This window comes from Cavia porcellus, unplaced genomic scaffold, assembly GCF_034190915.1.
Source record: "Cavia porcellus strain 051 isolate PalLab524CR breed Dunkin Hartley unplaced genomic scaffold, mCavPor4.1 scaffold_23, whole genome shotgun sequence".
NCBI lineage: Eukaryota > Metazoa > Chordata > Mammalia > Rodentia > Caviidae > Cavia > Cavia porcellus.
The window spans coordinates 9,795,590-9,811,425 of record NW_026947506.1 but is presented as its reverse complement, the minus strand read 5'-3'; the positions used below and the strand labels follow the sequence as shown (position 1 = coordinate 9,811,425).

At 40.6% G+C, this 15,836-nt stretch overlaps 2 protein-coding genes across 2 annotated transcripts; both read left to right on the top strand.

The window, feature by feature from the left end:
* Positions 1 to 1,498: 1,498 nt before the first annotated feature.
* On the top strand, positions 1,499 to 2,443 carry LOC100712810 (olfactory receptor 6C75-like). The gene has a single exon (XM_013148542.2). The coding sequence runs from the start codon at positions 1,511 to 1,513 to the stop codon at positions 2,441 to 2,443; it is 933 nt and encodes a 310-aa protein (XP_013003996.1). The 5' UTR covers positions 1,499 to 1,510.
* Positions 2,444 to 14,257: 11,814 nt separating this feature from the next.
* Positions 14,258 to 15,199, top strand: LOC134472249 (olfactory receptor 6C74-like). Its single transcript, XM_063233521.1, has one exon. The coding sequence runs from the start codon at positions 14,258 to 14,260 to the stop codon at positions 15,197 to 15,199; it is 942 nt and encodes a 313-aa protein (XP_063089591.1).
* The last annotated feature ends 637 nt before the right edge of the window (positions 15,200 to 15,836 follow it).

The window sequence follows — 15,836 nt, the reverse complement described above, 5'->3', positions numbered from 1 at the left end:
AGGGAGGTGAGTGACAATTCCCTTATATTCCTTGGGATCAAATGGCATTATGGGCATAGGAACCTTTAGACAGACCCTGGGCGCCCATCACAGATGTGCAAGTCACCTGCTATGGGACAGTGGACCCTGAATGCAAGTTTATTTCTCTCCTTTTCTTCCTAGCTGAAATGTGCGCATCATTCCTAAGAGCAGTACAGCTGCAGAGAATGGAACACACGTGATGTTGCCCTTGGGACCCTGACAATCCAGTGGCGCTTCTGCTTTCACCAAGTGAAAGTAAGTGTCCCCCAGGCCTCACCAGGCCCGGCAGCTCAGAAGTAAGGAGCACAGTTGGAGCATCCTACCCAGGAAAGCTTAGCGAGAGACTCTCCACCCATGTTGCCAGCCATTGGCACAGTGCTGAAATGAGACAGGGACACATCATCCTAAGGGTAGAGTCTAAGGAGAGGACAGAGAGCAGAGATGTTCAGTGACCATGCCGTGAGAAGTGGTCAAGGTGCCAGTTTCCTGCAGTGGTGACTGAGCCTGTGCAAACTGTCACTCCCCAACCCTGACCGGGCCTTACTTGGGAATGCCAACTAGATCCCACAGCTACATCGTATGTCATGTCAAAGAGTAACACAGTTTCCCGCCACCTTAGAACAGAATTGTGCTAAAACAGATCCTCAGGAAGACCCAAGGTGTCTCTGAGGTTCACATCAACTGCATGATGAAGGCTGCCAAAAGTCAGGTGCGTGTAGGATTACTCCCATGTAAGTGTGACATTGTCCCCACAATGGGAAATACTTTCCCACAGCATTTGTAAATAGTAGGACATTAGATTCAGTGGAAGCATGTCTCAAATCACAGCTCCTCATGTTCTTTCTCTGTGGCCAAAATGGCCTGGTCTCTCTTGGCCTCTATTTCTCTTTCTGTAAAAGAAGGAGTGGGGCGAAACTAAGTGTGCAGGAGAAGTACAAAAGTGGGGATTAAAGGGATTGCTGAGTGTGATGAAAGTCTTAACTGTGTGACAATGATAATGATGATGTGATTATGATTTGGACCAAAGAACTTGGTGCAATCAAATTCTCCTAATCTTAACATTATGCTTCATCTATTAATGCATGACTTTGTAGAATACAACAAAATGTTTCATAATCAGGTCCGTACCAATAAGCCTACGTGCAGAACAGACTACAAAACAAACAATGTCCTAATTATGCTCTTACAGAGACTTTGAAGAGCGCACAGGTAACACTACCTGACATAGGTCACCAGGATTTCTCTTATTTAATTCTCCCTGAATCCAGGCAGTCAGGTTTGTCACCACTTTTTCAGAGAGAGCCCTGCTATTGAGAGTGGGCAGGTGTGGTGTTCACTTCTTCTGACCCCAGCCCTGTCCGCATGGTTGTTCTGCACAGCCTTCTTCCAAGGTTCACCAGATGACTTGATATCTGCTGCCCCAAATGGCACGCTGTCTCTGCTCTCTTTCCTATAGGTTGAGATGGGTGGGAAGGAGATTCCTGTGTGAATGGAGAATAGCACAGCTGTCCAGGAGTTCACCCTGGAGGGCTTCCCTGCAGTCCAGCACCTGGGGAAGGTCCTCTTTGCAGTGCACCTGCTGGCTTACCTGGCCTCCATGGCAGGGAATGCTCTCATCATCACCATCACCTGTGTTGCTGTTCGCCTCCAGACGCCCATGTACTTCCTCCTCAGCACCTTCTCCTTTCTTGAGTGCTGCTTCACTAGTGCTGTCATTCCCAAGTTGCTGGCCATCTTCCTTTCAGGCAGGCAAAAGATTTCCTTTGCAGCCTGTCTCATACAAGCCTTTGTCTTTGTCTCTGTGGGAGCCACAGGCTTCTTCCTCATCGCTGTGATGTCAGTGGACCGCTACATGGCCATCTGCATGCCTCTGCGCTACCCCACCATCATGAACCTCAGCACCTGCTCCCTCATCATCACTGCCTCCCTTGCAGTGGGCTTTGCACTCATCACAGGGCTCATAGTGAAGTTTTCCCGGTTGTCCTTCTGTGGCCCCAATGTCATCCCTCACTTCTTCTGTGACCTCGGCTCTCTCATCCATCTCTCTTGTTCAAACACCAGATCTACTGAAATGCTGGCCTTTGGCTTAGCTCTGCTCATCCTGGTTGCATCCCTCCTGGTAACCATCATCGCCTACAGCAACATAGTGGTCACAATCCTGCGACTGCCTTCAGCCCATGAGCGGAAGAAAGCCTTCTCCACCTGTTCCTCTCACCTCATTGTCCTCTCTCTGATTTACGGCAGCTGCATTTTCATCTATGTGAAGCCAAAGCAAACCAGCAGGCTGGACTCCAACCGAGAGGCTGCTCTGGTAAACACGGTGGTGACCCCACTGCTGAACCCCATCATCTACACCCTACGCAACAAGCAGGTGCACCAGGCACTGAGAGAGACAATGTGCAGAATGAAAATGTCAACATAATAAATGACACGGCATTGGAGTTGAGGTGTCACAAAGCCACTTGTCCCCATTTTAATAAATGCACAAATCATATCACTGCAAGCAATCTCAGCAGAGCTCCCTTGGCCTCCAGGTCATATCCCGGGAAAATGGAAATGTCTTCTTTTCTGTGGCTACACTGCACTCTGTGTGACTATCTGCCTTCTCCTTCAACACTACACACTTGACTCCAGATTTCAATTGCAAAATCCTTGGGTAAGTGTTTATTCATCCATTTGATATAAATTTTGTGGAATTGCTTAACTATATTTACATTTCTTTCCGTTTCCCTTTGCTCTAGCCATATACATAGGTCCATGGAAGTACGAACTATGCATGCCAGATGCTCCCCAAATAACTCTGATGCTACAGGTTGCATTGTGGCTTGGGGTTACCCTCCATGCCCCGGGGAACAGTGGTTGTGGCATCTGGACATACAAATTACATCACATGTGTTCTGTGTTGCAGCTAAGTCACTTAGCTTGCTACAGTTCTGTGCGTGACATCCATGCTGCAAAGGAACAAAGCTCTCTGGGGCCCTTACCAACCTTCCAAGGAGAGGACATGACCACTGCCTCTGAAATCTGAGCAATACTCTTATATTTTCAAATCCTGTCTTTCCCTTGGAGCCTTCCAAAGCATGCACCCTTAGCATCAGTTCCTTTCCTAAATCTGTTACTACTGAATGTGTGAGTGCAACTGGAAAGAGCAGGGTTTATTCCCACTTCTAAGATTTCTTCTAAGGAGCAGAGATGAAAGAGTCTAAGTTATTCTCTTACCCACTGTATTGCTAATAAAAATAAGTTAAGCAAATTAAGCATTTTTCGTGGTGGAGTTATGTTGTCAACTACTAAGTTATTTCCCCTGAAACCAACATTTAAATTAGCCTTCCTGTACATTAATAACTCATTAACTGAAAGAGAAATTAGGGTGACACTTCCTTGTACAATAGCATGTAATAAAATGAAATATCTAGGAATCAGTCTAATCAAGATTGTTAAAGAACTCTGCATTGAAAATTGCAGTACTCTGAAAAAGGACCTTGAGGAAAATATCAGCAAATGGATGATATTATTTGTTCTTGGATAGGAAGAACCAATAGAGTGATAAAGGCTATATTTCCACTGTTGATAAATAGATTTAATGCAATTCCATTCAAATTTCCACAGCATATCTCACATAATTAGAGAAAACAATCCTAAAATTCATCAGGTAGTAGAACAGAATAGGCAGTTTTGGGAAACAATGGAAAGTCAGGGGCATCACAATCCCATACTGAAATTATGCTATAGAGTTTCTTTGATAAAACAACACAATTTAAGCAAATTAGTCATTTTTGCTGGTGGATTTATGTTGTCAACTATTAAGTTATCTTCCTTACCACTAACATTATATTATTCAGCCCTTAACCTTTGTGTTCTTTGAGTCCTGTTTCTATTTTATATCAATAGGAAATGCCTTTAAAAAGATTGCCACTAGTTCTATATTGTTTTCTTATTAACACAATCACAAAATTTTATAAAATGCTCTCTGCATCATGATTGTATCATACCAGGGCTTGAGCATCATATTACGAAGTTCAGATTTCAACTTATTTACAAGGAAAATGTAACCAAGGTGTCTAAAGGTCAGGTATGTGTCATGATTGGATTTATAGTACCTGGCTGTGATATTGTATGAAGATCTTCTCAAGGTCAAGGAGGAAATGGGCAAAGAGATTGCTTCTCAGATTGTGTTTGTGTGTGTGTGTGTGTGTGTGTGTGTGAGAGAGAGAGAGAGAGAGAGAGAGAGAGAGAGAGAGAGAGAGAGACAGAGACAGAGACAGAGACAGACAGATACAGAGAAAGACAGAGAGACAGAGATGACTACTGGAACAAATGACCATGGTAATTGGATACAAAGGAATCAAGGGTGGAGACTGCATCAGTTTGCTCTGGACAAGTACTGAGTTCTAAGTCTGGTCCTGTCACCAACTAATCAGTCAACTTCCAAAGCACTTAACTCAGCTGATCTGTAATATGTGGTGAAGGTTTAGAATCAAGCTGTTCCCATCATCAGGAGAAAATGTGATAGATAGATAGATAGATAGATAGATAGATAGATAGATAGATAATAGATAGATAAATAGATAGATAGATAATACGTAGACAGATGATTAACAGACAGATCACTCCAACATTGAAAGTGGTGAAATATTAGTCACATGAAACAATATGGTTGCACCTCGAGAACATGATATGAAGCATAATAAGCCCAATGAAGAGGGACAGGTGCCACATGGTCTCTCTCATATGTAATTTCCTAAAGCTTTGACCTCACGGAAGTGGAAAGTGCAATCATGATTAGCGCAGGCAAGAGAAGGCAGGGGGCACAATAGGTCCACAACAGGACCACAATCTGGTCAACAGATACAAAGCCACAGTAGACAAGGGATCCAAATCGTACTGTTAATAGGATGTATTCTGTGTTTTGAAAAAGCTAGAAGTAAAAACTCTATTTCACCATAAAGAAACTAAATTTGGGAGATGGATGTGCCAGTCACCTTCATTTTACCATATAACATGCAGGTATCCACGCATCACACCATGCTTCATAAATACGTACAGGTATCAGGTGTTAAAAATAAAATATAACACACAAACAAAAAGAAAATGTAGAAACTCATTGCTTAAAAACGGAATGCATAACCCCGTGGTTTTGGATATACCCACAAAGTTGGGCAACAATCCCCACTATCTCCAGAATATTTTAATCAACCAGAACAGAAAGCTCAAGCCCATGGACAGTCCTGCCTTATCGTCCGCTTTTTCCAGCCACTGACAGCCACTAACCTTTTCTATCATCACCGGTTTGCTTCGTCTGGATATTTCACAGAAACATCATCATACAATATATGGCCTTTTGTACTTGGCTACATTTGCTAAAATAAAAATTTTAAAGCTCACCCTTACCATCACTCACTTCTGTGTACCATCTCATTTTTCCTTCAGTGGTATGTTTTATTCATTGTCTTTTTACTCAGAGCATCTACATGGTGGTGCAACTTCCAACATATATTAAGTGGTTAATAAAATTTGTTGCTTATGAAATTATTCGGTAACTTTTATGCAGGTGAGAATCTCCAGAAGCAGAGTTAACCATTTTAAGTGTGTGTGTGTGTGTGTGTGTGTGTGTGTGTGTGTGTGTGTGTATCAGTGCCATTTAGCACATTAGGTGATATGTAGCCACCTATCTCTGCTTGCAAGAATATTTTTTCACTCCAGTACACTCTGCATTCGCTAAGTAACCCGTACAAGTTTTTTTTTTCTCCCATGTGCTACCAACTGCTAATCAGTTTTCTGTCTATGGATCTTCCCTTTTCTAATATTCCATATAAAAGAATTATATTATGCATGATCAGTGGTGTGGGATTCTCCCACACTAACAAAATATTTTCAAAGTGTGCTGTAGTGGCAGCAGGCACAGTTCCCTTTTTTCTTCTGTGATAATGTTGCACTGCATAGCCAGACCTTCTTGGTTTATCCTTTCCTGCGTTTGGTGACAGTCAGGCTGCTCCACTCTGAACATCATGCACAGTGCTGATATCAGGATCCACGAACAGGTGTCCAGGTGCCTACAGGTTTTTCACTTATCTTGGAACTCCACCTAGGAGTTGAGCAGCTGTTAGTGGTACGTTAACTGTCTTCAGTATCATGAAAAAGTGTTGCAAAGTACCTACACCATACCTGTCTAGCACTGTAGAAATGGTTAAGATTATCTAATTCCCACCAATATTTGCTATTTTTCATTTTCCTGATTGAAATCAAAATTGATTAAGACTCCGTATATAGGGTGTGAACATCATGCATAAAACAGAGTGAAATGTGCGTGTGTACTGGATACCCTGGAGTGACCAGCACCCTGCCAATCACTTATGTCAATCATATCCACAGAAACTTAATGAGAGGGACTCAAAATGGGTGCACAGCTTTTAGAACCTAAACCTGAATTACCTTTTTTCTACTCTTCTGACCGCTTCTTTCCCTGCTCTTGCTGTCTTTCTATCACTGCTGGGACGCTGAGCACAGCTTCCCAACTAACATAAATAAGTATAAGTACAACTGTTTCTATTTGCCATAGTGTGTACACTTGTAAGTCTTTGCTCACTGTGCACAAGACTCTGGACTGTGTCTATCAGGAAACCATGATAGGCTGAATCACATTCACCTGCTGATGAACACACAGGTCATTTCCAGGACTTAGCTATCATGAATTACACCACTGTCATCATGAGAATGCATGGATCATGGTGATATTGCATCTTTAACTGTTTGGAGGAGATATCTAGAAAGGAAATAGCCAGGTGAAATCGAGTTTCTAGTTTTACTCTTTGGAGGGATGTCAGTGTTGGTATGCTGTTTTCCATCCTTTGATATTCAGTCTATGAGCTCATATGTTTGTTAAAATGTGTTATTTTATACAGCATACTTTTAGACTTACTTTCTTGCTGGATTCTTATAATGTATGTCTTTTCATTGTGGAACTGAGACTACTGACACTGAGAGCTCTTACTGAGAAGCACTGACTTATTCGTGTTGTCGCATTATTTCTCCATTCATCATTTCTTCTTTTCCTCCTCTTCTCCTTAACTATTCATTTGATCTCATGTGTTTTTCCTGTTAGCATTTTTGATTCATTGTCCTAAGACATCCTGAGATTTGTGGAGTACTGCCTTGGTGGTCATGAATTTCTTAAGGTGTCAGGGACATGTCTTATTTTCCATGGCAATTTTGATGGCCTTGCACAGTACATCAGTCTGGGCTGGAAGTTGTTTACTTTAGGGCCTTCAAATGCTTCACTCCAAGCTCTTTCGTTTTTTCACCTTTGTGTTGACAAGTCTTCTGTCATTTCATGAATGCACCTTCATGAATAAGTTTTTGCTCTTAAGCTTTGGTCATTGTATTGGACTGAGATTTTTTATTATGATGTATCATGAAGCCCTTTCATAATTGTTATTTGGGTTTCTAGATGACTCATAGTTTTGTATGTTAAATTTTTTCCCTATATTTGGAACATTTTCTTGTACTATTGATGTAGGCAGACTTTTTAGGGCATTTGTGCTGTCTTATGATTTTTCATCAATTTTGATAAAGTTTAGGTTACTCTTTTTTACATCATCCATCAGATGTTGGATCTATTTCTTGTGTTCTTTCATTGTTTTTAGGGTATATCTGAATAATCAATCTCTAACAGCAGCCCTGTCTTCTACTTCTGATACTTCACTCTCATATTTTCAAAAGAATTTTTAATCTTTTGAATTTCTGTCTGGTAACTTTTCACAGACTCTTGGTCTTTCATATTTTATATTATTTTTTTAACACAGTTGACTTTTTATTAGTGTCTTTTCTAATCTTGCTGATCATTTTGTTATTATATCTATTCTCTAATTAGTTATATATTTTTGAGCTCACCAAACACTTTATTTATCTTTTTTAAATTCTCTGTTATTATTTTGAGGAATTCTGCCATGTGGCTTTTGATTTCCTCCACTTTGGTGCCCCAAAGTGAAACTTTGGGGAAGTTGTGGGTTTTCAAAGGCACAGTGGGGCATTGGTTTACAAACAATTTTGTGTGTGAATAATTTGGTCTGCAAACAGAAGAATTTGGCAGAATTTTGTTTTTGTTTATGAACTCTGCATCATGTGATAAACACACCTGTGCCATCTGTCTTACACAAACACAAAAACAGCCAGAACATGCAAGGTATTGTATTCATGAATTGAAGTACCAATATATTTTGTTTTGTCATCTCATGTTTTATTGAATTTTGTTTGTTTTGTGATATATCTGAAGGGTAATTACAGTGGCAAAATTTATTTTAGATTAGATACATGTTTAGTTGCTATCTCCTCTTCAGTTATACACCCCGGGCATGACTAACTATAAGCTTTTCCCTCTGCCATAAGTTACAATCATGTCTCTATTTGGGAGGGAGGCTGCAGAACTAGACCTGGCATCCTGTTCTCTAGGAATGGGCTTCAGTATGGTTAATGATACAAAAGCAATTAGATGTTGGCATACAGTTAGTGGCAATAAAAATGCTACATTACAGTAACAATAAAATCAACAACAGTAACCGTGTCAAAGATAAATTGGACATTGGCATACCCTAAGAGCTAGTATTATACACCCTTGCCATAAAGAGATCTACATATAATAAGTCTAAACTTAATACAAACCAAGTATTCACTTACAGTAAGCATCATGTAAATGCAACAACTAAACCTTCCCTAGTTATAGAACAGTATTAGACAGTAATATCACAGAGTTAACTGTCTAAGTATTCATAAAGCTGAATATTTGGTAAGAGTAAAGGGAATGAGGAATCAGATAATAAAAACATGGAATTTGAAAAACTAATCAGTAGGAGATGAGCAGGAAGAGACAAAATTGAGAAAAAGAATCCTACTGAGGAGTAAAAGGAACTTAATGGTACTAGGTAAAAGTAACAGGAAAGGACCAAAAAAAAAAAAAAAACAAAAACAAAATAAATTGAAAACTAAGAAGGAAAAATGGCCCCAAAAGGAGGAAAACTGAAAGAGTCATGATATTCTCTGTCTAGATTTATGGCCTGTGGGTTTGAGGCACCCCTCTACTCCAAAACACGTTCTGTTCATGCACCACGGGGTATGGCAAGAGTGCAAGACTCATGTGTCCTTGCACGCTTAGTCTGATGAAGAAAGTAATGAGGCCAGCAGTCTCATTTATCTAGCAGTGGGCTGGAGTTCATGCAGACTGTTGGACTTGAACCCAGCACGTTCAGATTTAGCCACCTCTAAAAGCCACACTCAACAGGCCCATCATCCATGTCCCTCCCAGTCTCTGTTTAAACTTCTCAAGGAGACTCTGTCTACCTACAGCCTCTCCATAGCTATCTCCTGTAGCTATCTCTTACCCAGTCACTGTGGAACGTGAACCCTGGAAAACAAATGTGGAACCGTTCTGTAATTTTTCTGCAGCTCAGTTTTACCTCCTTTCCAAAATGGAGCCCAATTAAATTCTCTTTGGCAGTATGGCAGCCTCTACACTGGATTTCCTCTCCAACTCTGTCTGCTGTGGCAGAGCCACCCTGGAAGGAAAACTCCACACTGATTTTGTAGTTTACAATAGACACGTCCAAGCATTTTGCTGGACAGCACTGCTGGGCATGTCCAGGATTATTTCTTCCTGAAGCCACCAACTCTCAGGGCTTACTTTCTTCCCAGGATTTTGACTTCTTTAGCAATCAGGTCAGTCAGTTGATCAGCACATCGGCTGCCTACTGCCGAGGGGAAATAAAACACAAAACGGTCTTGGAGTTGTTGGGTGACAATGACCAGGCATGGACTCCATGATGGTGGACATAGGTGGGAGGGAATGCAGGATGGGGATGGCTTCTGTTCACAGGGATAAAGAACCACTGTGGGATGTGAGGGAAAATTATATCTGTGTGGGGCACCAGGGCCTAGAATATTCTTACTTTGATAAGTTTCTTATTAGAGTCCTGGGCTAGAAGTAATTTCTCAAATATTATAAATTCTCTTCACTTTCTAAATAAGGTCCTTTTGAACTAATTATTTTTAATTTGATGAAGTTTATTGTACCTGTTACTCTTTCTTACTGCTCGGTTAGTGTTGTATTTAAGAAGTTTCTTTATCCAAGGTCATACACAGATCTTCAGATTTCTTTCTCCTAAAAGTTTCATTGTTTAGTTCCTACATTTAAAAATTGATCAAATTATTTAATTTTTAAAAAGAGAATGGATTAGGGGTCCAGGTTCTACTGCAGGTGAATATCCATTGTCCCAGCACCATTCAATCATTAGTTGAAAACTATTTTCCAAGTTATCTACCTTATAACTTTATTGGTAAAGATGTAAAGATATCTCTCAATGATTTAGACATCCTTATGTGAGAACCACAGACTTGCTTCCTAACACTTCATAGCAAGTTTGGTGGTAGGCTCTGCATTCCCTTCAACTTTGTTCTGGACATAAACACTGCCTTGCATTTCTGTATCACCATCTATTTCTGAAAAGAAACAAGAGGCCACTAGACTTTGCAGGGTTGACACAGATGAATTAAGTCAATATATTGACTGAGTCAAGTGTTTTATTGTGGGTTTGCTCAGAATGATACTCAGGGTACTGGGAATCAAACTCAGGACCTTGTGCTTGCCAGGCGGGCACTGTTTCACTGAGCTTTATCACGGATTCTAAGGGGGTAGTGATTCTAAGTTAACAATAGGAGGCCTTTTGCTAGGCATTCTCATTCTCATTACTAATCTGTTTTTATGTTTTTAAATTACTTTATTAATGTTTTCAATTGATGCCTCTAGAGGAATTCAATTCAAAGTGATTATGTAATTTGTGGTGTCTTAGAGCTTAAGTCTGCATTTCATTTTGTTATGTCTGCTTTTCTCTGTTTGTCTCTTCCCTGCTTGATTTCCCCTGTTTCCAGGTGTGTTTCTTAACATGTTTTTAGATTTCCTTTCACCTTCTATGTGGGTGAGTGGATCTCTTTTATGGCATTTCCAGGGATTGCACTAGATAACAAATCCTTTCTATTTGAAGAACTTGCTCATCTTTCAGGCTAAGTGTGATGGGGACACATGTTTTCTCCTCCTTCATCTGAGAATGTCTTACTTCCCCATCAGTCCCGATGGATATTTCCACTGGATGGAGGTTTCTGGATCCGGAAATCCACATTTTGACATGTCTTTTCTTTAACACTTAAAAATGATTGTGCTGATTGTTTCTGGCTGCCACAGTGTCTGATGGGCAATGCAACTGGATTTGAATGATTTATTTTCGCACATTGTTTTCCCTTGGGACTTTCAAACTTTTTATTTGTATTCAGTTAGCAGATGTCTGATGACAATGTGTCTTGGATTGGACTTTTTAATTTATTGCAATTTGAGTTTATCTACCTTTCTGAATATATAGATTGCATCATTTGGCAGATTTTGAAATATCTCTGCCCAGTTCTTCCTTTTATCTAGATCAGTGAAATGAACATTAGACGTTTGATTATGGTTCCAAATATCCAGGAGGCTCTATTTAACTTTTGGCAGTCTGTTTTGTTTCTACTGCTCATACTGGGTTGTGTACATTGCTATAATTTGCAGTTCATTGATTTTACTCTCTGCTGCTCCATTTGGATTTTGAACATTTTTGAGTTTCTAAAATTCCTGTCATTAGATTCTTTAAACTTTATTTTCGTCTTCTGTCTTTTATTTCTTGCCAGAAACTTTTAAAATTACCTTTTGTTTAGCAAATATTTTAAAAACTTGTTTTATCCTGTGTGTGACTCATTAAACTATTTTTATGACTGGTGCTTTTAACCCTTTGGAACATAGTTATAATTTTTGTGGTCTTGAGGTTAGTGTTTACTGACTGCCTTTTAAAATTCTTGTTGAGATGAGCCTAACACTTGGTGAGATGAGTGACTTTAAACTAAAACTGGACATGATGGACACAGTGTTATAAGTGTCAATAAGAGGAAAAGTCTCTTATTGACACTTTATTTTTCCCAAATGCTCTGACATTTTCCTGGCATGGGGAGGCAGATGTCCATCTCCCTGCTCTCAGATGCTGCCCATCCCTGACCAGACCTCTGAAACTCCCCTCAGCAATGTCACGCACATGGTATTTTACAAATCTTGAGGTGATTGTATCTCCTTCATTTTTTAAGATTTTTATGAGAATAACCAGATATTTAGGGGCTCATATTTTATATTTTCATGTATAGTAAGTGCATAATTATGATGCAAAATAACAATTCTTCTTCTTATTATTATTATTATGCATAGTAATCATTTTCTCTTTCCAATAGTGCTGAATTAGCAACCACTAGTGATCTACAGGGACAATGTTCTCTCAATGGCTTTCTCAAATCTTCACTAATGGTGTCCTTGGTGCTGTCGCCTGGCCCTGATGGATCTGGATTGGTATCAAGAGACAGTTGAATGGCAAATACAAGTGAAGGAAATTTCTACCACCTCCGTTTCTGCTCCTGTTGGTGTACTATCCTGTCATCTCGAGAGCACGCTCGATGGCCGTACTATAGCGCTAGAGTGCATTTTAGAAAAACTATGGGTAAATAATGGGATAGTCAGAATCGACTTTCGCTTGTTTTGCCTGGAGTTTTTCCCAGCAAGTCATCCCTTGCTGGCATAGGACCAGGAAGGGATCTTGGGGGCACATGAATGGCAGGACAGCTCCCCGGGTTTCCAAGTAAGCCCACTCCCAAGTTCTCCAGAGGACAAAGGAGGTTTGTGCTCTGCTTCTTTTCCCTAATTTCAACAGCTGAGATTTCACTGTGATGTCTCTTTGGTTTACTCCAGACATGCGAAAGGCGTTGATTGAAGCAGAAAGACCTGCAGACGAGATGCACATATTAAAATTTTCACTCTGACAGTTAAAGTACATCTCCAATGTGAGTGTTTACTTACTTACATTCCAACTGCCTGGGCCATTATCCAATGTGCATAATGGAAGTGTGAATGTCCAGGGACTAGAGCTCTGGGCACTGTGAGCTGACTGTGATGAGCTGTGGCCCTGGAGTGACCCCACTGCATCACCACCCACCGCTGGTGTGACTAGAACATCTTGCCTAGAACATTCATTGATTGTGATTTGAAGCACTTGTCACACCTTGAACTCATCTCTCACAAAAAAAGGCAGGAAGATTTGGCTTGGCTCAGGGATACATAGAGTCAGAGATCCAACCAGAACACCAGGAGAACAAAATGGCAATTCTCAAATAAGCTAATTTTATGATTTAAGAGGAATAAGAGAATATTTCTTCTATTAAATTAAGTAATTTAGGGAGTCAGAATAAATCACAAAACCATTGTTGGAGGAAGAAATATAGTCCATCTTACTGCTGAATGCCAGGCATCGTGCAATTAATGCACTGAAGGTTTTGAAGACAGAATACCTCTCTGGACTGACCACTTAACATGGGAAAACACATCTCTCACACTGATCTGCATCAGGTTGTATGCAAAAATGCCCTGGGTTATTTGTTGGAGGAAGAAATATAGTCCATCTTACTGCTGAATGCCAGGCATCGTGCAATTAATGCACTGAAGGTTTTGAAGACAGAATACCTCTCTGGACTGACCACTTAACATGGGAAAACACATCTCTCACACTGATCTGCATCAGGTTGTATGCAAAAATGCCCTGGGTTGATTCCTTAACAAGCCTATTAGAGCTGATTTGTGCCTGCTACAAATCATTGTGGCGGGCTGAGCAGTATAGAAAATAGTTCTAGCTATAAATTTTTAGTCTAAACCATGAAAAACAATACTTAGGATATAATAAAATAATTTTTGGAGACACAACAGAATCCCATAGCATAGTGTGTGTGTTCATGTGTGTGTGCATGCATGTGTACTCATGTTTCTATGTGTGCATGTGTGTGGGTGGTGTTAGGATTGAATCATGTAGAAATGCATGCTAGATAAGCACTCAACTACTCAGCTGTACCCCATTTTACAGTTTGTTTATTGCAGTTATAACTTTCTTTCTTGATAACTGAAGGTCTTTATTTATTTGGAAATATGCTTTTATGGAAATGAAAATAACGTTGGTATTATAGTAACTACATGCAGCCTTCTTATTTATGACACAAAATTTTTAAACATAGTTGGCAAACCAAAGAACAAAACTGTGGATATTTTACACATTTAATAAATAACATTCTGTATTTTTTCAGCAATACTTCGCATGTAGGTCAATGATAAAGAACAGAAGAAATGGAAAAGGCAATGATGGTGGGGGAGGGGAACAGCACAGCTGTCCAGGAGTTCACCCTGGAAGGCTTCCCTGCAGTCCAGCACCTAGGGAAGGTCCTCTTCCTGCTGCACCTGCTGGCCTACCTGGCCTCTGTCACGGGGAACTCGCTCATCTTCACCATCATCTGGGCTGACCGCCGCCTCCACACCCCTATGTACTTCTTCCTCAGCATTTTCTCCTTCGGTGAATGTGGTTTCATCACCACGGTTATCCCAAAACTCCTGACCATCTTTCTGTCAGGGAGACAAAAGATTTCCTTTGCTGCCTGCTTCACACAAGCATTTGCTTTCATTTTCCTGGGTGCAACTGGTTTTTTCCTGATGGGTGTGATGTCCCTGGATCGCTACCTGGCCATTTGCAAACCTCTGCACTACCCCACCATCATGAGCCCAAGGACGTGTATCCTGCTGGTCACTGCCTGTTTCTCTTTGGGATTTCTCCTTACGGTGATTCCGGTCGTAAAGCTGTCCCAGCTGTCCTTCTGTGGCCCCAATGTCATCCCTCACTTCTTCTGTGATGTGGGACCCTTGGCAAGGCTCTCCTGTCCCGAAAACCCATCTATTGAAAGGTTGGCATACAATAACGCCTCTAGTCTCCTCTTCATATCCTTCCTCATGACGGTCATCGCCTACAGCAACATAGTGGTCACAATCTTGCGCCTCCCTTCAGCCTATGAGCGGCAGAGAGCCTTCTCCACCTGCTCCTCTCACCTTGTTGTCCTGTCTCTGATGTATGGCAGCTGCATCTTCATCTATGTAAAGCCAAAGAGAAGGAGCAGGCTGGACACCAACCGAGAGGCTGCTCTGGTGAACACGGTGGTGACCCCACTACTGAACCCCGTTATCTACACCCTGCGCAACAAGCAGGTACACCAGGCACTGAGAGATGCTGTGTCCAGGGTGAAGCTTCACAAATAGAATCACAGATTTAGGAGTGAACCTTCCATTCTGCTGAGTTCAACTGTTTTCAATTTCTAGGTTAATTTACATAACTTTGAAATGATGTCATTTTTTAAGGTTCTGTTAGAATAATGACTAAAGAAATTAATACTAAAGTAACCCAAACTGAAAGCTCCAATAGTTTTCTTCACATTGTGATGGAAATATCTTCCTGAAACATTTCAGCAATTGAAAAGTAATAAAGTTCAGCATATGCAATGAAGAGCTTTATATACACAGATTTCTGTGCATTGTTGATTTCCAAAGCCAAAAGTCTATAGTTCATGCTATTACTTGTGGTAAGAGCATGTAGTGGGGAAAGATGCTCATGCCAACTGAAAATAGCAGAGTGCTCCAAACACAGATGAAATGTGTCAGTGTGTTGAATTCTAGAAGGTGTCAATGCATTCCTTAAAGTGATTAAATACAATTGTTCTCAATGTAGCATATTTGATATACGAATACAATTTTCACTATTCTACTTCATATTTTTGGAAGCATATGTTGTCTCCAGGTGAAAATGAAAGTCTCTGTTACTTCATTGGTCTGCCATCCTGGACAGAACCTGAGAGATGAAGGTGAAGGACCATAGGAAAGTAAGGAGACTCATAAGAAG

Bases quoted from the DNA above. Each gene is read 5' to 3' on its own strand.
- LOC134472249 (XM_063233521.1), top strand. From the start codon at position 14,258: ATGGTGGGGGAGGGGAACAGCACAGCTGTCCAGGAGTTCACCCTGGAA.
- LOC100712810 (XM_013148542.2), top strand. From the start codon at position 1,511: ATGGAGAATAGCACAGCTGTCCAGGAGTTCACCCTGGAGGGCTTCCCT.